Raw genomic sequence first — 20,930 nt, forward strand, 5'->3', positions numbered from 1 at the left:
TTCTGTTTATTTTTACTTTTTAGAGTTTAATCATTACTGTTTATTCAATTTCTCTTTTTGAGACAAGAAATGTCTATAGGTCTGCGCCCCCACATTCTAGGATTACAGGTATACTTTATCACGTCTCACAAGTGCTCATCTTCCTAAAACAAATTTTAAGCTCAGTGTGGTAGTCCCTATCTGACTGTAACTGCAGCACTTGGGAGGTGGAAGCAGATTAGACACTTGCCATCTTGTGCAGTAGAGAACAGAAGGTGTCAAATCCTCTGGAAATGGAGTTACAGTCAGGGCTGGGAATTGAATCTGGATCCTTTGGAAGAGCAGCCAGTGCTCTTAACACCTGAGCCAGCGCTATATCCCTAGCACTCCTCTTTTAATTGTATGTTATGTTGCATTCTTCATCAGTTTTTATATTATTATTATTATTATTATTATTATCATTATCACTTGAGTCTCCCTCTCTGGCAGTGTTTTTAGATAGCCATTTCTCTTCTAAGAATATTTGATATAATACTCATATCTTCTTCTGATTTTCTTTTAATTTTTAATTAATAAATTCTTTCTTAATTCTTCTCTCTCTCTCTCTCTCTTTCTCTCTCTCTCTCTCTCTCTCTCTCTCTCTCTCTCTCTCTCTCTCTCTCTTTCTCTCTCTCCTTTCTTTCTACACTGGAACACTGGAAGGAGAGCCTAGGAACTCACGCATGCTAGGCAATCATTCTACCACTGAGCTGCATCACCAGCCCTAGTTTTAATTTTATATGTAACAAATGCTTTAAAGTTTCCCCCTTAAGTGCTCAGTAATTTAATTGAATAGCATTAACTGACAAGCTGTTTCAGCACCCTTTGTTTTTTATCAGGTGTACATGGTATATGAACCCAGCTTCATTTTAAGAGTCTGTTCTTTTTTTTACTATTCCATCAATTTGTATATTTTTAACTTAGTGTTTAACTTACAATATTCCTGTATTGTTTACTATTCTATCTAAAATGTGCCAAGTCCTATCTAATGACACAATTTTGCTCAACCCCCCCTCCCCCACTTGACTAGCAGCTTTTCTTTCCTAAGAACCTTGGAATCATTTCAGGAGACCCTTCCACTCTTAATCACTCTTTCTGCACGGTGAAGATCGCATGGAACATGCAGTGGGTTTCTAGATCCTTCAGGGAATTCTCTTCCTCATTCTGCTCTTTTAGCTGCTTCCTCTCCAACTAGGGTGTCAGGCTTACTCAAAACCCACACCTGATTTCCTATCCTTCCTACTCTGACTCACGACCCAACCTAGTCATAGTCTAGTCATAGAAGGATCTGCTTTCCTGAAGTTGGATGCTGGCATTTCAGCCCCGACCTAATCACCAGCACTTATAGTTAAAGTGTTCAGGGAAATAAATAGGCAGAAGAATGGGCAGAGGTCACTTTGCTCTTACTTCAGATCAAAGGGACTGCCTACGTCTCAAAAAGACTCTATTCAGCCCTTACAAGCAGGAACTAAGGGTCTTGTTCTCTTGGCTCCCTTGATTATTCATTTCTTCTTCTTATTAAACAAATATGGAAGGGACCACACAAGTGTGGTTCACCAAACAGGGTGATAGGCCTACAGACTCCCAAGTAAATGCAGATTGAATATGTTAATATTGGAAAATGTCTACTTATGGACCCTGATGCCTCCTTATAGTCCCAGTGAATCCAGCTGCTCCTCAAGGTGAATATTTTCCATTCAAATATTTAAGGTTACAGGGCGTCACAATGTACAGCTTCATTTCCACCCATCTTTCCACAATTACTGTGGTCACAAAAGACAGGGCAGATAGAAGTGGGCACAGATTCCCATCTGCCCATCTGGAAGTAACATATGCCAGAGGTTCATGCCTGTATCCTTAGAGAAACCCAGATAATCTACCATGAGTGTCCATGCAGAAGCCAAGTAGTCAGAGATGAGGCCATGTGCCCGTGAAAGGTCTTGATCTCCAAGCAGCACAAGAAGACAGCTCTCTGTGTTCCTGGCTAGGAGCTCTAGATCATTGTCCATTCAACCTAAATCTACACTCAGCACTTCTACTGCCTTCTGCTGCAATTCAGTCCTAGAGATGACTTCTCTGCATCCTTAAAGATCTCAGAGCACATGACTAGCCATTTGTTTCCAGCTCTGGATAAGTATTTGGTATTTCAATGAACATATTTTCTTTAATAGGAAGGTTTGGTGGGCAGGCTTGTTCTGTTTTTCAAACACACAGTTGAGCTTGAATAAGAAGGATTTCAAGATAGTAAGAAGGGTTGAAAATTCCCCAAACAAGTAAGTCAATTCCCAGTGGGTTCACACAACTGTGTGTCAGAAGGATTCAGAACAAAATAGGCTCCTAGAAAAAGAAAACATCAGAGGGCTCCTCTCATGCTGTGCATTATGGGATGTAGGCTGATTTGGTGACATGAGGGTTGAGAATCAGGAGTCTTGAGAACATATCTGGGCATGGTGGTGTAGACCTGTGATTGCAGACTCTTCAAGTTAATGGCAGGAGAATGGAGAGTCTGAGGCCAGTCTGAGCTGCATAGAGAGACTCTCTTTCAAAAAAATGGAAAATACCAGCTTCTGAATGTTGCAATCCTCAAGAGACTTGAGGCCCCAGGGAGTGGGGAGGCCTGGCAGGGGGTGGGGACATCCTCTTGGAGATGGGGGAGGGTAGGGGGAATGTATGAGGAAGTGTGGGAGGAGGGACCAGGAGGGGAAGAATGGCTGGACTGTAAAAAAACTAAAAGTAATAAAAAAAAGGGAAAAGAAAACAAGAAATAATCATCTCAAAATAAAAGAATATTAAACCAAACAGAGTTTTGTAATGTATGTACTGTAGAAGACCCTGCTACAGACATGTATTATGATACCAAGAGCTCTTTTGACCCAAGTAGCAGTTTGTAGATTGTCATATCTCCTAAGAGTTTAAGAATATAATGTTTGGCTGTGGATGTCTGCATCTGTTTCAGTCAGCTACTGGGTAAAACCTCTCAGAGGACAATTATGCTAGGCTCCTGTCTGTGAGCATAACAGAGTATCAGTGGGAGAGGATGAACCTAACCCTGCAGAGACTTGATGATCCAGGGTTGGGGAATCCAAAAGGTGAGGCCCACCTTCTCAGAGGGGGATGGGGATGGGGAATGGGGGCTGGGAGATGGGGGAGGGACTCTGTGGGGAGAGGACAGGAGGCAGTAATTGGGATGTAAAAAATTAAATTAAAAAATAGACTCATGTAATCCCAGTTCAACTCTCACACTAGCTAAAAAGGAACCTTGGCTAATATGGCTAAGGGTAGGAGGAACAGGTTAAAACTCATGCTGGCCTTCAGACGTGTGCTGAACTGGGTATGACTAGGAATCTAAACCTTAAAGTGTGAACTTCTGAGCTATTTGCATCACTTTTTAAAATCAGGCAGTGTCTACAGAACTCAAATAATCCTCTTCATATGTTCTGTGTTCGGAGCAAACCAAGCTCTCATCACCTGTGGTTCTGGCAAATTTGAAGGTTCCTTTGAAAGGAATTGGAGTCTCAACATCCCAGACCTTCAACATGATAGGAGATTGTTCATAGAGTTCTGTTGTTCTTTCCTTCCTGTTAAGAGACAGGTCGGGGTGGCTACAGATATGGCTTAGTGGTTAAGAACTCTGGCTGCTCTTCCAGAGGACCTCAGGTTTTAATTCCCAGTATGCGCATTGCAATTACCACTCTGTAACTCTACTTCTAAGAAATTCGACACCCTCTTCTGGCTTCTGCTGGAATCAGGCATGCATGTGATGCAGAGAATTACATGCAGGAAAAACATTTAGACACATAAAAAGTAAAATCAAATTTATAAACAGAGATTTGGCATTGTTAATGGCAATGTTAATGGTTTCTTTGAAAGGATCTTCCAAGACTGTCATGACACTAAGGGAATCTCGGTGGAGATACTGTGCTGTGTGGTCCTATTCCTAAACCTTACCTACGAGAACCAGAGTGGGCATCTGACATGAACAGACTTATACCCCCCACTGGAGTTCCGGGCTGGAAGCAGGCGTGTGATTCTTACCTTTATGCTCTATGCCGGTGACGGTTTTCTGCCCTTAGATGGTCTGGAGCAGTGCTCTCAACCTTCCTAATAGTACCAGCTCCTCATATGGTAGGGACTCCTAACCATAAAATTATTTTGTTGCTACTTCATAATTGTAATTTTGTTACTGTTACAACTTGTAATGAAAATATTTGGTAGGTAACCTCCAAGGGGGCTGTGGCATACAGGTTGAGAATTCCTGCTCTTGCTGCAGGACAGAGGAGGATTTGAACAAAAGAGATTCAAGGGACACAGAACAAGGGATGCTGCCTGACCCTGCCTGTCCCCCAGTGCTTCTTATGCACACGTGGGACCATCTATTTATAGCAAAGTGCCCTCTTTAGCTTAAAAACAACCCAGTTGCTTCCTGCTCCTGACTCTAAAAGGTACCTCTCTAACCTTCCTCCGCAGGTGTGCCCCGGTGAAGCCACTGCCCCAAGAATTGTTTGTTCTTTATTGTGCAACTGACTTAATTTTTAGGAGGTGCCAAGAATTTTCTTTCCCAGTAACAAGGAAAAAAAAAATAACCCGCCTCAGTTGGACATTGGCTTCACTTTGTCTAAATGTGTGAGGCTTGACTCATAAAACATGGTGTCTTATTTGTAAGACATGCTGAGGGGCTTTGAAGAGGTATTCAGTTTGGGTGGGGGAGATTATACACAACAGGCAATTTCCTCTGGTCTCTGGGACAGAAGAGTGAAGGTTCCTGCCTAGAGAGGGGGTATTTGTGTCCCTTTTATGAACTTGCAGCCCTTGAAACTGTTCTTCCCATTTCTTGAATACAGGTATAATTAAAATAAAGTTTGGAGGAATATGTTAAAACAAAACAAAACAAAACAAAACACAGCCCAAATACACAGAATTGTTAGCTCTGAGGTCAGAACAAACATGCTTGTGACCCATTAACCCTACCATCCCAAGTCATTGTCACCTGAGTCCTCTCCCTTCTCTCAACCTCACTTTCCACATTTGAAAAATAAAGAGGATGGGACTGGAGAAAAGGCTCAGCAGTCAAGATTACATGTTGCTTTTGCAGAGGACCTGGGCTTGATTCTCAGCACCTATATGGCAGCTCACATCTATAATCCCAGTTCCAGAGAGTCAACAGGCACACATGTCGTGCACATACATGCATGCCGGCAGATACACTTATATACATAGAATAAATATAAATAAACTTTAAAAGTAGATAAGGCATAATTGCTAGGCTATCTTTGAAGCAGAAGGGGTAGAATGTCCTGGAACTGTCTGGCCACACAAGGCTTGGGTGAGTATGAGTGTGGCCAGCTCCTCTTCTACCTCCGTGACATTACAGATGAGTTTAGAATGGCACAGAGGTCCTTTTCAGCCCCACTGACAAGGCTTTGAAAGAATGTTATTCTAGGTGTTGTCATGACATCAAGTAGGGAAACAGATAGATTTCCTGACAGGTCATTCTGCTAGGCTTTCAGGCGACCAGAAGTTTCTAGGCTGCCATTGTTTAGTTTGGAGGCATCAAAGAAAATGTCATGACCAGAAATGGCCTGCAAATGGACTATTCTTCCAGGATCTGGGAAGATCTCACCTTGGAGTGAATGAGAACTGAGAGTTAGGGCCTGTGTAATCCTGGCAGATGGTGAAGGAGAACAACAGAGATGCAATAAAAAGCCACCAGGAGCAGCCAGTATGGCAGGAACCTCAGGCAAGAGTGGAGGAAAGCCCACAGGAGAATGCCTAAAACGCGTGCCACCAGCCAGGCCAAACACAGCTGAAAGTTGGAGAAGCAGGAGGGACAAGAAAAAGGCATTATGTTCTTTGACAAGTCATAGAGGTGGAGTTTTATCCCCTACAAGTGATAAAATACGGCAGCCCCTCTTTCCCCTGAGAGTTTTTCAGCATGGGAAGGCAGTTGTGCATGATACTCTGAGAAATGTAGTCTGTGATAGCCTTGCCTTTGGGCTGCTTTCTGTAGAGAACCCAAGCTATACAGAGAACCCAAGCTATACACCTTTTATTAGGATGTTGACAACATACAGGTCTGAACCATCGCACACTGACTGGCTAAGCTTCTGGCCAAGTATTGTCCTGTCTTTTACCTCTAGTGGCTCAGAACTCACAGATAACAAGGCGCTGCTCTCCACAAGCCTTGTCATTCCATTGCCCGTTGGTGAAGATCTCCACACAGTTCTCTGCCCCACCATTGTTGTTGGGCTCCCCTGGAGCCCAGTTAGAATAGACCAGGGGCTCTCCTGAGGGGTAAGTGAACTTGCCCTCCGTGCCCACATCTGTCATACTCAGGAAAGCAGCTTTGTTGTGGGCTGTGATCAGTTGCTGTATGGCAACATTCTCTGTAGCAGAACGTGGGGAGGCCAGCTGCCCTCCAGCCTGCCTGCATATCTCCTGGGCATCCTCAAAAGGCTTTTCCAAGTTTGTTGTCCTGAAGATCTTATCTCCAACGCTTCGGCCATCAGGGAAGAGTGCAGCTGGAAGAAGAAAGGAAGGTGGGCTGAAGTTGTGGCAGCCCCTAGCTAGAGCTCTGGCCTTGTGGGAAATTTGAGATGGGGCTGGAGCCTTCTCCCAACCTTCTAATGAAGGGTATTGGGGAACCAAAAATGATGAAGCAAAGACTGTGGTCCTAGCACCACAGTGAACTCTACGCGAGAGAGAGCCATCTCTCCTTATTCACAAACAAGAGCACTTAAGCTCAAAGAAGTTCAATACAAGGCCCTGAGTTGTGGGGAACCTTACTCACACTGACACCAGAGCTCAATGGATAAAGTACCAGCTGTGCAAGTCTGCGGAACTGGCACACTGCATCATGTACAAGCTGGACACGGGGACAGAGGGCTATGGAGACAGTGGACCCCAGGGTAGGGTGGAAGGCCCCACTGACCAGTCAATATCACTAAAACCGAAAGCACCAGGTTTAGTGAGAGATCCCGTCTCATAAAAGGCAAGATGAAGAGTTAGTGAGATGGCTCACAGGTAAAGGTGTAGGCCTTTTGCTACACAGCCTAGTGACCTGAGTTCAATCCTCAGAAGCCACATAAAGGTAGAAGGAGAGAAGCAAATCCATAAAGTTGTTCCCTGACTTTCACATGAGCACCATGGTATATTCAGCCACATGGCCCCCCCACACACACATACATAATTAAATTTAAAAAATAACATATACAGTGGTAAAGAAGAACATCTGATATCAACCTCTAACTTGCACACACACACACACACACACACACACACACACACACCCCTACCCCCCAAACAAAACTCTGACTTTTTATGTTCAGCCCATGGTAATATTAGTTATTGTGTAGAAATGAACAACTTTTTCTGGGAAATTGCTTTTGAGTGTACAGAAGACACAGTGCAGTGAGCCCACAGTCACCTTGGTGGTTTGTCAGCCAGGGTTTGTGCTATGTGCTAAGGAACAGTCAAGGAAATAGTGGGCATCTGAGGGCTGAGTCAAGTCCCAGGCTGTCCTTGACCTCCTAGCCCTGGAAATGCTGGTGAGGGGAGTGAAATATATTTGAGAGGTCCATGTATTCAGGGAAATTGGAGGTGGGGATTAACTATTAAAGTGAACCCCAGAAAGGAATCAACCAGTTATTAAGACTGTAGCAATGACTATGTGAGAGGGCAAGACAAAGTCACTCCCTCTCCACTTCCTTAACTCTAAAGTGACAGAGGACATCACAAAAACATCATCAGTATAGCATACCATACATCCCCCCTTCAGTGTGCACTCATCTCTGTGGCTTTGTGCCCATGCATGGAAGTCAGCAAAAGACACTAGATACTGGCAAAATCTGTGTTCCAGTCCTACACTGAAACTGGTCAGAATCCAAGCTGCACCCTGGTTCACTGTTCTTTTTCCTCTGAGTATCATTAGAAATATCTTGGGGAAGACTCTCCATGGGCTCAGTACGGTACCAAAAGCAGCCCTGGTCAGGGCCATGCAGGAGTCATGTGCTGTCACAGGGCTGATCCTGGGTGGACTTGTGTGTGCTGCGTGAATATGCCCACTCATTTATCCAAAGCACATAGAAGGACCCAATTGATGCCTATGTGTGCCTACCGCACACATGCACACATGTGTTGCCCAAGCCCCAAGTCCAGCTTTAGACTTAGTTCTTGCTCATTCTCATCCTAGACCTAGAGCGAAGCTCAGCCAAGTGAGCAACCCTAGCTCAATTTTATTTGGATCCAGAAACTCACCTTTCTGATAGTGAGAGAAGGCAGCCTCTAGATGCTGTAGTTTTTTATTTAAGGCCTCCATCTGCTGCCTCAGAGCAGCACTGTCTATTTAGGGGGCAAATAAGAGAAACAATCATGTAAAGATTATAATACAGGCCTAAGAATAAATTCACCTGGTGCTCCAGAAAAAGGGTAACGGTCAAGGTATGGAACTTGTTACTAGCTGGTCCCCGCTGTGAATGCTTTTCTTTATTTTCTCAAAATGTTTTTGTTTGTTGAGGAAGTGTGTGTGTGTGTGTGTGTGTGTGTGTGTGTGTGTTGAACTTGTTACATGTCTATGCACATGTGGCCCAACAGTTATGTTGGTCATCTTCCTCTATCACCTGTTGAGGTAGAGTCTTTCACTTGAACCTAGAGCTTGCTGATTTGACTAGTTTAGCTAGCCAGTTTGCTCAAGGGATCTCATCTCTGCCTCTATAGAACTGGGATTACTGGGGGTGGGGGAGAGGGCTGTCACGGTGCACTCATTTGGGGATTTGAACTTTAGAACTCTGAACTCTGGGTTCATGTCTGTATGGCGAGCATTTCACCCACCCTTCCATCTCCCTAGTCTGTTTGTTTGCTTGTTTTCAAGACAGGATCTAATGGCTACCAGGCTAGCATCCAACTCAGTAATCCTGGTCTAGCCTCCTTAGTACTAGGATTACAAGTATGATTCACGACATCTAGATTCTGTGTACAGATTTCTTATGGTCCCTAAATAAGCCCCTGAACCTCAACTAAGCCTGAAGCATATGGCAGATCAAACAAGAAGGCATTCTGAGTCAAGATTCAGCAAATATAATGGCATTTTGACAGTCTTGGGAAAAGAATAGAAACACATATTACTTACATAATTCTCATCCACTGGATTATTAGATGTACAATGCTAGTCTATAAACCGGGAAGTCAGCTGCTGTCACCTATTCTCCATGGTCAGACAATGAAATTATCTCAATTTGCCTTCCCATATGACTTAAGTAGACAGCTAAGCCAGATTATAATTGGCCCTTTAACTTATCAGCTGTCCCCAAGTTCTGTTCACCACCCATACCAATGAGATGCTCCTGCCTAGCCGAAGAGGGCTACATCCCAGTGTGGGTCCCAGGACCGGAAGCTTTCTGGCTTACCTGGAAGACCACTTTCACCTTTGATTCCTCTGTCTCCAGGAGCACCTCTGTCCCCCTTGAGTCCTGGAGGCCCTCTGGAACCTGGAGATCCCTGTGGACCCACAGGTCCGGCCGGTCCTGGAATCCAAGAGCATCTGGCTAGGCTGTGTGTTTATTTCCCGGGATTTTCACCTCACTGGACATAGTTTATTTTTATCCCAGCTATGTTCGTTCCTCACATACAGACTCTTCCCAGAACCCAGACACATGCCCACTATGTGCACGACTGCCCTTAGCATCTGGCAATCAACTTTGTCTGTATACAACTTCCCTAACCCTAACCCTAACCCTAACCCTAATCCTAACCCTAACCCTAACCTAAAAGTGACTCCCTCTGGCTTACAGCATCCCTCTTCCTACATGTGATTAGTCCCCGTGGCCCTACACTCACCCTCTTTGGAAGCAGATTGTCTTCACAGCCCAGTTCTTACTTAATGGGTGAGTTTAGGGAGGGGCACAGTACACCTCCACCCAGTCCTACATTTATTCATCACTCACCTGCTGCCCCAGCATTCCCAGGGGCTCCTTGCTCACCAGGGGCACCTCTTTCTCCTTTGGGACCCGGAGAGCCTTTTGTACCCGCAGATCCTTGCATGCCAGGAGCACCTACTTCTCCTGAGACAGCAACAAACAGGAAGAAATGCTGCTAAGAGTGTGTTCAGTGTGCAACATTTTCTCAGCAGTGGGCCTTTCACATAGAACTACCGGGTTAGATAGAGAGTTGGGAACATTGCTCCTTGCTGCCTAGGGTTCCTCTGTGGAGGGTGATGGAGAAATTCTGTTGATGTGGGGGGATGTGAGAGAGGCATGCATGCCGGTCTTCATGGTGTTATTACTCTGGATTCTTCGGGTCAGTCTGACCATGCCTCAGATCACATTAATGGCGTCCACCGTCATTCCTCTTTTCTCCCTCCCAGAAGAACCACAGACCTCACCTACCTTTGGGCCCAGCCTCTCCTTTAGGACCTGGTTTGCCTTGAGGTCCTATGTTCCCCTGCTTCCCGGAGGGCCCTTCCTTTCCAGCTGGACCAGGAATACCTGGGTGCCCTGGAGGCCCTGGCAGAAAAGGATCATCCCAGTCAATGACAGTAAATCCCTTTGGAAGTGGGAACCTAGGAGATGCATGTCAGAGCAGAGGCCAAAGAGACAACAGTCCATCTTGAAACAACCCAGTACCCCCTTCAGAACATCCATCTTTCCTCCTCCTCCTGGGACAGGTTCTGTGCTTGACACTTACACATCCTCATGATAGAAGCAACAGTTGGAGGCACTATCAGAATCCCAGGACCCATTGCTTACCAGCTAGTCCACGGTCTCCCTTTGGTCCAGGTTCTCCAGAAGAGCCATTCTCTCCTTTGGGCCCAACTGGACCTGTAGGTCCAGGCAACCCTGAGAGCCCCATACGTCCTGGCAAACCTATAGAAACAACAACAACAACAACAACAACAACAACAAAATGCACCCAAAGTTAATCCTATGCCCAGGAGAGACCGATGTCTACAAGATGAAGTCCTTGGCATCCCTTTAGGGTTCTGGTGATCATGGCTTGGTCCTGTGGTGGCCCACTTAATAAATATTAGTGTCTCCACCTAGACAAAATAGACATCCTTGGCTGGCTTGGAAGTGAATTCAAGTCAAGAACTTTACAACCTTTCATGCAGTGTTCTTTCCCTTGCTCTAAGGCTTCTGTGTCAGCAGAAGGCAATCCTCCAGCATTGATTGATCAGTGGCAAGAATGTAGATGTTTATGTACATGCAGGTGAGTGTGTGTGCATATGTGAGGGAGTATATGGGGAGTGTGTACCAGGAAAGCAAACTACTTCTTTTAAATCAAAAATTGCACCAGATAGATACTAGCTTGTTTATTGGTATTTATCTACTTGATCATTGTTCATTTGCAAAGATCCCCAAATGCACAAGGAATAAAAATATAAAAATAAGATTGTAGCAAACTTAAGAGCTTTTGTGCAATGAAGGAAATACCCAACAGAGTGAAGAGACTGCCTATTGAGTGGGATAAAACACTTGTCAAAGAGTAACCTGACACAGGGTTAATATCCAGAAAATGTAAGGAATTAAAAAAAAACAGCAATGAAAAGCAAATAATCTAATTTTAAAATGGATAGATTATTTGAACAGACTGATCAGGAGAAGAAATAAAAGTTGGGAAGTAAATGAAAAAAAAGTCAATTTCAGTTTCATTCAGTAGCTATCTAGGAAATATTAATCAAAACTGCAATGAAGTTCCATTTTGCAGTGGTTAGAATGGCTTTTACAAAATATAACAAAATAAGCCAAGTGTTGTTGTTGTTTGTGTGTTGTGCTGTGTGTGTGTGTAGTGTGTGTGTGTGTGTAGTGTGTGTGTGTGTGTGTGTGTGTGTGTGTGTGTGTTTGTATGTGTAAAACCCCCAGTATGTACAGAAATAACAAATAGTGGTGCGGATGTGGATAAAAGGGAAGATTTATATAGGAAATGACTTAGTATAGCTGCTGTGGAAAACAGTTGGGATTCCTAAAAAGAAAACAAAACAACCCAAAAAACTAGAACGATAATTACCATATAATTCTATTATGCCTATAATTACCATATAATTACCATATAATTCTATAGAATTGAAATGCAATCAATAAACCAAAGTGATACCTGCACACTTATGCATATTGAAGCATCATTCGCCATAGTTACAATATACCAACAGCCTACGATATGCCTATCAATGGATGAATGGGTAATGTGGTATAAATCTATAGTGGGGTATTATCTACTCATAATTAAAAAATTCCATCATTTGTAGAAACATTGGTGGATATGAACAGCATCATATTAAATGAAAGCCAGACAAAGAAAGACAAATGCCCCATGTTCTGTTTTATATGGCTACTAAAACATATGCCAACCTGAATGTAGAACAGTGACTAGTCAAAACATTTGGGAAGCGAGTGCATTGATAACAGTGGACTGGTTTGGCTAGCTTGCATTGTTGCATGTGTGATCTTAAGAGTTCAGAACGAATCATGGGGCAGGAATAACTGTTGAAGAAGAGGAAGTATAGTATGTTTTTCTCTTCGCAGAGCCCTGTCCAACATACCATATCCTCAGAGGAAGCAGGACTAGAAGGGGTTTAGAGACTAAATCCTATATAGATTATTTGAGAGAGAAGAGAAAAGAGATGAAATTCCAGGTTTGAAAACAAGAGAAACCAGGCCTTCCCAGGGCAAGAAGTGCAATTAGGATGGGCTGTATGTGAATTTCCTGGAAGATCATGGCTTCCTAGTCTTTCCCATGATGAATCATAGAGAGTTACATGGCAGGGGTACATCACATGTCTAACTATGCATCCTGCTGAGGTAGGCAGTCCTTGATTCAGTTTCAGCATCTCCCTAGCCTGAGGTCTCACTACAGTGACCCATACATCTAATCCTTGCCTCCACATCACCTGCTCAAGAGTGTCTCTTCTTAGGCTCCAACTGCCCCTATCAACAAATTCTGGGCACTGGCAGGTTTCAAAATCCTCCAAATAGACGATCAAAAGTGACTAGTGGTTTCTTTGCCCAACGCCCAACCAAATAGCAGGAAATATAAAGGGATGAGACCAATTCCAAGACCACTGTGGGGGAAAAAACCACCCAACATTCAATCCCCAGCTCCCTCTGGGATCAAGAGAGAAATGGGGATCTCAGAGAGGGAGCTGCTATATCAAGTCCCATTGCTCTTGTGGTCACTTCTGGATGGCTCTCAAGCCCCAGCCCATTTATATAGGAGGCCACTTTGTGTCTTAGACCAACCTTCTCTTACCCTTTAACCCATAGAGCCTATTTATTCTAAGTGTCATTGGCTTCCTTCCAATCAACCAACATGCAAACTGGGACAAGAAACACAGTATTTCTTTTCCATATGGAGTCTTCTTGTTTTAATTTGAAGCATCATTGAGCTAACAGACAACAGGAAAGGATGGAGACAGAGCCTTAGGGCAAAGTAGCAGGTGTTTTAAGACACAGAAATTCAAAGAGGCAAAAGGTCCTGAGCTTCATGGCTGACCTGGTGTGGAGCCATGGCTGTGACTATCAGACTATTCTTAGTCAAGCAAAGAGTATGCTACATCAACACAGACATCTGACCCACAAAGGTCAATGAATGAATATAAAGTACATAGAAGGGGATTGCTAGATATAGAGAAGTTATTTATAGCTTTTTCTTTATGATTCTATTTATTGAAATAATAATCTTTCAGTTTATTTTATAGCATTGTGATTCAATTTCCTCCTCAAGATCAAGATCTTTAAGACTAAACCTACTTATTAGCTCCTGGTCTTGTGAACAGAATTTAAGCATTTAGATACTGCCTGTACTCAATGGAACCTAAGGACTTGAAGAAGCTTACTGTTTCTCAAATGTCTTGTGAGATTTTCACGACTTATACAACTTTAATGGTAGTTGTTCTTTTCACTGAGACTTGAGTACAACAGATTACTTGTTTGACAAAGACCTCCTTTGGAGCTTTATATTGAGAACAACCGTTGCTAAATTACATTTGATAAATTATATTTGACCTGACTTTTTCATGTAAGTACAGGAGCACATTCTTGATTCCCATGCCCTCACTCTACCTTTTAAGATTTATTGTATTTTAAGTGTGTTTGGTGTGTGTGTGAGTGTGTGTGTGTGTGTGTGTGTGTGTGTGTGTGTGTGTTTGTAGGTACCTATAGAGTTCAGAGCAGGGAGGGTGTCAGTTCCCCTGGAGCTGGAGTTATAGGTAGTGATTGTAAGTCATTCAAAATGAATGGTATATAAGAAATAAACTCGGGCCAGGCTGTGGTGGTGCACACCTCTAATCCCAGCACTTGGGAGGCAGAGGTAGGTGGATTTCTGAGTTCAAGGCCAGCCTGGTCTACAGAATGAGTTCCAGGACAGCCAGGGCTACACAGAGAAACCCAGAAAACTGGGCATGTCACTTCGGGAGGACCCTGCTATACCACTCCTGGACATATACCCAGAAGATTCCCCAGCATGTAATAAGGATACATGTTCCACTATGTTCATAGCAGCCCTATTTATAATAGCCAGAAGCTGGAAAGAACCCAGGTGTCCCTCAACAGAAGAGTGGATGCAAAAAATGTGGTATATATATATATACCACATCTCATCCATCTGTAATGGGATCTGATGTCCTCTTCTGGTGTGCCTGAAGACAGCTACAGTGTATTTACATGCATTAAAAAAAAACTAAAGCAAAACAAACAAACAAACAAAAAAACCCAACCAAACAAACAAATAGACTCAGATTTTCTGTAAGAGATGTGTCCCCATATACATACAATGGAGTACTATTCAGCCATTAGAAACAATGAATTCATGAAATTCTTAGACAAATGGATGGAGCTGGAGAACATCATATTAAGTGAGGTAACCCAGTCTCAAAAGATCAATCATGGTATGTACTCACTGATAAGCAGATATTAGCCTAGAAACTTGGAATACCCAAGACTTAATCCACATGACAAATGATGTCCAAGAAGAATGGGGGAGTGGTCCCTGGTTCTGGAAAGGCTCAGTGCAGCAGTGTAGGGCAATACCAGAACAAGGAAGTGGGAAGGGATGAATGGGGGAACAGGGGGAGGGAAGAGGGCTTATGGGACTTTTGGGGAGTGGGGAGCCAGGAAAGGGGAAATCATTTGAAATGTAAATAAAAAATATATCAAATAAAAAAGAAAAAAATGAAATAAAGGATATAAAATATAGGAAAAAAGAAAAAGAAAAAGAAATAAAAGAAAAAAAAAAGAAATAAACTTGACTCTGGTGAGATGGCTCAGCAGTTAAGAGCAATGACTGCTCTTCCAGAGGTCCTGAGTTCAATTTCCAGCAACCTCATGGTGGCTCACAACCATCTGTAATGGGATCTGATGTCCTCTTCTGGTGTGCCTGAAGACAGCTACAGTGTATTTACATGCATTAAAAAAAAAAAAAACTAAAACAAAACAAACAAACAAAAAAAACCAACCAACCGAACAAATAGACTCAGATTTTCTGTAAGAGATGTGTCCCCTCTTAAAACACTAATACATCTCTCCTGCCTGAGAGCTTCAGTCTAATGAACAGTGAGGAAAGTCAGTTTGAAAAACAGGTTCATGAGCAAAGAGAAAGTCAGTATTGCAAAAGGAATGACACCAACAGACCTGTGCCCTTATTTGAAATTGAGGATGGCAACTGAGATGTTTTGTGAAACCCAGTGTAATATCTTTTAGGAAGACCAATATACTTCAGTAAGTTCTACGGTATTAATTGATTAGTGTTACATGATATACATTTGCATATCAAAGGCCCGCCACAGTTTAGCTAGCCCTCTTGTTTCACCTGTATGAATAGTCAAGCCCACTTCCTTGTCTCTGGTAATGTAAATACTTAGGTAAATAGTTAGGTGACACACTGATTACCACTTGTCCCACAGGAGGCATCAAAGGCAGTATGGTATTGCCCCTATGGTAGCATTGTAGTGATAGTATCCACAGGTGCAGGTGGCTTCCTTTGCTTTCTTGCCATATAGAGTTGGGAAGAAAGTGTATGTTGGGGTATCACACATAGGGAAGAAATTTGGTAGGGTGAACTCTCTCCAAAAGACAGAGAAGGTGACTTCCAGTTCGGGCTCTTATAGGGACCATCCAATGAAACATCATATTTCATCCCATCAAAGCTTCAGTTCAGGGTAGTGTGTCCGTCCACTGTGTTGCTTGTTTATTGAGTTCCCCACTCTTGCCCATGAGACTCCGCAGGGTCAGTATTTTTGGAGCTAAGTCCTTTGCTTATTAGTCCCACTGGTAAACTGCAGAATACACTAACTTGCTCAGCAGGAACACTGACCTTTGCCCGGAAGACTCCATACAAAATAAAGTCTTTAGCTTCATCATTTGTCAAAGATTATCTGGTAAACATTATTCTCACTTGGAGACAGGCAAACTGAGACTTTGTGATACTTAGTAGGTGTCTCGAAAGGTCACAGTCACGGAGAGGTAGCTAACAGTCAAGATCTGTTTAATGCAGAAGCCTTTGTTCTTCCAACTTTACCATCCCCCACTTTACCTGTTAAAGAAGACTGGAATGTTCTTGTTGCTTTTGAAAGGATTAAACGGACTTCCAAGTGAATACCTGAGCACAATGCTGTACAAAGAACCGCAAATTCCAATCTTCCCTTGTAATGTTTTAAGTGGGTTCTGCCAATAAAATCTGTTTATAGGTCTATGGAGTCTCATCTTTCCCACCACATAGGTAGTGCAGATAAAATATTAAAAACTAATTAACATTCCCTATAGGCTCCACTTAATCAAAAGGAACAATTGCTAACTGCTGGAACAGGATTAGATCAGTAGTTTACCCATTCTCAGAACAAGAAGAATCCAAGGATCCCAAGGAAGGAGTCAGGTCAGCTGGATTATGGGAGGAAACACATGGTGGGTCAAAAAAAAAAAACCCCAAACAACAACAACAACAGCAACAAAAACCCATGTGTTTGACAGGTAGCATGGACACCAGGGAAACTCAATCCCTAGGAGGAAGAAGCTCATATCCAAGTGGCTCACAGAGCACCTGGGGGTTTAGGTTAGTTCACATTCCAACCCCCTCGGTCCCAGCTTACCTGGATCACCCTTCTCACCCCGTGGACCTTCTCTCCCATCCCGTCCATCACGACCAGGCAGGCCATTCTCTGTCGGGCTACACATGACTAGGGTGCATGTGTTGGCTACTGATCTCTGTGAGAGGATCTTCATTTCTGCTCCCAGATTGCCCAGGGGCTGTACAAGCAAGACAAGCATGAAGAGAAAGTGCAGCATGGCCTGCAGGGATGAGAAGAGAAAAGAGGCAGGTTCTAGGTAGTGGCTGCTGAGTCCTGAGAAGAGAAACCTTCATTCCCACATCTTCTCCTCTGGTGAGCATTCAGAGCAAAAAGACAGTAAGACTCCAAAGGCAGTTTGTGAGGTGGGGGCATGGTCTGGCCTTTGAGGGAGTGAGTAGCCTGACTAGCACTCTAACAGGGTTGACTGTTGTGTTCACCTCTGGTGTCCCGTGAGAACGATGGCTGCATCTAGGGTCCATCACTGAGGACCGTCTCATCCCTGGTCCTGTCCTAGACAGCTGGCTTAACTCATCTGAGGCCAAGTATGCGTTCTCTCCCTGGCTACCTGAATTAGCACCGACATGAAACACCACTGATGCAGAGATGAACCTAGCTCTGAGTGCTTCTAGATGCTTGTACTGAACTCAGGCTGGAGTATGGCCACGTGTTTGCTAAGCTGTTTGGCATTCCTGGACCAGGCACCAAGTCCATGTGGAAAGTACTAGAGGGAACTCGGGTAAAGAGCTTGAGAGATAGCAAATTGGCAGTTGGAGAGACTCAGAGATACCCTAACCCTAACCCTAACCCTAACCCTCAGATTGTCTACTGGACAATCTGAGAGGGCTCCAGGGAAAGGTTCTGTTGGTAAGAGGGAACATTCCAGATGGGCTTATTTAGATTGGAGGCTGGTTTGAGGAGGAACCAAGAGAAAAGCATTTAGCAGAGTATCCAGTCACTGTCTGAAAAGAACATAGTCTGGTTGAGACCTGACTGCAGGATGCAAGACTTTGGTAACTCCCGACTCGGGGTATCAAGGTCTTAACTTCTCATGACCATCACTTTCCAATAGCCTCACAAGGCTGACAACAATACACGCCTGTGATATGGCATGGGGGGGGGAGGGGTGCATTCAAGACCTGAATTATTATAAAGTCTTTCCTCTCAAGGAAGGAAAAGGTCTATAGGCAGCACAGTGGCTGAGGACAATGAGGAAGCATTTCACCACAGCTGGGGGTGGATTGCAGGTTCCTCAGGGTTTCTTGACCTGCTGCTTCTCTACCTGGTGTTTCTCTGATTTTTTGTTTTTTTGTTTGTTCCCCCCCCCTCTCCCGTTTCTCTGTTAAAGCTTTGCATTCCTTATTTACAATTGCCTCAGGTCTCTTGGAACTTTCTAGAAATACCACAGATCACATCTTTACCATTATTTTAGCAGAGGTTCTGTTGTTAGTACTGAAGGGCAGGCCCAAATCAGAGCAAGGCCACAGTTCCTCTGCGAGTAGACACCTTATCTTTAGGCCCCCATGCCTCATTCTGTGGAAGAGTCAAGATGAAAGGCCTTCTGATCTACCATCTGTTCACCTTAGCATTAATGAGGCCTGCAGAGAGCAGAGCTACAGGCTTCCAGATCTGAGACTGACTAATTAATTAGCTGGGTCAGGGGATAGAGTGTGCAGAGCCACAGCCCACAGCTTGTGTGGTACTCTGTGCTTGGAGAGTAAAAGTTCATTGAGAACACAAGCTCTTCGTAATGTTGGCTGGCAAATCAGAGACCATGAGAGGTTAAGTTTATTGTTTACTAGTTTAGGCTAAGAGAGAACTGATTTTATCCTTGTGTCTATGCTTTTGGCATCAGCCTGAGCTTAAAACCCCAGCCTAGGGAAGTCTGTGCAGTTCTTCCTCTACTACTTTTCTTATGAAATTGGGATCCAAGAAAAATTCACCTGAATTCTCCATACAATCTGTGTAGGGCTGTGGCAACATCACATAACATTCATCCACACTACTCCATCTCAGAAACCAAATCTTCCTCTGAGCCAAGGAAGGTGACATAGGGACAGAGGATCCTTTTCCTTCACTGTGTTCCTCCCCTCCACCCCTCAAAATCCCTGGTCCCTGATGCAGAACCTAGAACCAGAATCCTATTCCCCTTTCTCAAAATCAGTGGACAAAGACATCTCCACAGGAGGTAGGAAAATAAAGTGAGAAGCAGAGGCACTCACAGATTGCTTCCTTGTCGGCCCAGGGAGGTCCAGGTAAATGCTCCTCTGTTTGTCAGGCACTGCTATTTATGCCTGCCCTGTAAGTGGAGCCACTCAGCATTGGTCTTCTGAGAAAAGTGACATGGATGCGTGTGCACACACACATTTTTTTCCTGTTGACTCACCCACTCTTACCCCACCTACATGCTGGAAATCTGCCTTCAATATACCTAACACTATGTTCACCTGCTACCTTACCCGTGCTCTGTCGAGCAGTGATCTCTACACCCTTTTTGCAGCTCCTGGAGTGAGGAAGCATTCCCAGTGGCCGGGTGTTTGAGAAGTCCAAGAATCTGAGGTCCAGAGCCCTTCATTTTGCATAGTAGCCTACAAGGCTTGAAGAAAAAAAAAAAGAAAGCCCTCACATTTGCATATCTCCAAAGGTAGGATCCATTCCTGTCCACTTCCTTTTTCATCTGAGAAGAATTGTGGAGACCTTGAGAAAGAGCTGGGAGCTGCTTGGCATAGCACGGAGGGGTGGGGCAGATAAGGAGGCTACAAAGACAGCAACCCATGGGGACTGTAGTACAGGCAGCTGCAGTCTGGAAGGAGACACTGCTTTGAATACTGCTCTAGAATACAAAGAGCTCATCACTTAGCATCCATGGAATGGACTTACCTTAGCACGAGGCATGTTGGCCCTTGTACTTCCCATCCTCCTAGCAATAATCTGACTTATATGTTGCCCTGGTCCTTAAAGAGAAGTCTTGAACTCTTGATGGGTCAAAACCCATTAGGCAGCTCTTAATGTCCAGGGTCTAGAGGGAAATTGTCTATCTTACCACCATGACTACAATCTTTATTTCTAGATTCCTGTGACTTGAGTTTTTTTTTTTTTAAATAGCCACCCCCACCCATGGATGTGTGTGTGTGTGTGTGTGTGTGTGTGTGTGTGTCTGCTCACCTGTTTAAGCTCCAGATATCTCAAGGGCAAGGTGACTTTGCCTCCTTTTCCTAGAATTAAGGCAATATTATTCTTTCAAAGCAAGTTTCATTTTCATGAAAGACAATTTAGATATTTATTTCTTTAAATGAAAACAAGAGATTACAACATAAATAGCTGAAGGAGACACAACACACATACTCATAGGGCTAGCAGGGACATTCAGTACCATTTATGTCTGGCTACAGCCTCTCTGGAAGGGAAGGTGAGTCAGTACAATTGACAGGGAAGACAATGAGACCTTATCCAGAGCACTAAGGCTGTCATTAGTCCCCTGAAGTGCCTGATCATAGAAATGGGTGGCCGTGTGAACCAACTAACCCAGCTCTTCCCACAGATATTCCAGACAGAGTTGATGGCCCTACCCTCCATATTGATCTGGAAGTGATGTATGCAATGTGTGCACACTGTAAAAAACCAATATGTTTTTCCTTTTAAATATAAGTGTTGAGACTCAGGCCCAGGAAGCTGTTGAACATTTTCAGACAACAGTGTTGTCATCCACTTATCAGATGGTGTCTTGGTGTCTTGGTCTGGGCTTGTATTATCTCTGAGATCCTGGTCAGAGGGTTTTTTTTTTTATACCTGTTAACTAATTTGTTCCTTCTTCCAGTTTGTTGGCATATGTATTGTATAGCACACACATTTATGTATCCCAGCAGCA

The 20,930-nt window shown here is 43.8% G+C and overlaps 1 protein-coding gene across 1 annotated transcript; it reads right to left on the bottom strand.

Annotated features, from left to right (window-relative positions):
* Positions 1-6,159: 6,159 nt before the first annotated feature.
* Positions 6,160-17,282, bottom strand: Sftpd (surfactant protein D). Its single transcript, XM_052190856.1, has 7 exons — positions 17,087-17,282; positions 10,758-10,874; positions 10,398-10,514; positions 9,957-10,073; positions 9,420-9,536; positions 8,272-8,355; positions 6,160-6,536 (listed from the first exon to the last, which is right to left on the bottom strand). Exons 1-7 carry the CDS (start codon positions 17,280-17,282, stop codon positions 6,160-6,162), a joined length of 1,125 nt encoding a protein of 374 aa, XP_052046816.1.
* Between the last annotated feature and the right edge of the window lie 3,648 nt (positions 17,283-20,930).

This window comes from Apodemus sylvaticus, chromosome 8 (assembly GCF_947179515.1).
Source record: "Apodemus sylvaticus chromosome 8, mApoSyl1.1, whole genome shotgun sequence".
NCBI classification, from domain to species: domain Eukaryota; kingdom Metazoa; phylum Chordata; class Mammalia; order Rodentia; family Muridae; genus Apodemus; species Apodemus sylvaticus.

What these genes read in the sequence shown, in the direction of transcription:
- Sftpd (XM_052190856.1), bottom strand. Translation starts at nt 17,282, where the DNA reads ATGCTGCACTTTCTCTTCATGCTTGTCTTGCTTGTACAGCCCCTGGGC. An exon ending in AGGAGAGGCTGGGCCCAAAG is followed by an intron (nt 10,074 to 10,397) that starts GTAGGTGAGGTC and finishes TTGCTGTCTCAG; the next exon opens with GAGAAGTAGGTGCTCCTGGC. An exon ending in AGGTGAAAGTGGTCTTCCAG is followed by an intron (nt 8,356 to 9,419) that starts GTAAGCCAGAAA and finishes CCCCCTAAATAG; the next exon opens with ACAGTGCTGCTCTGAGGCAG.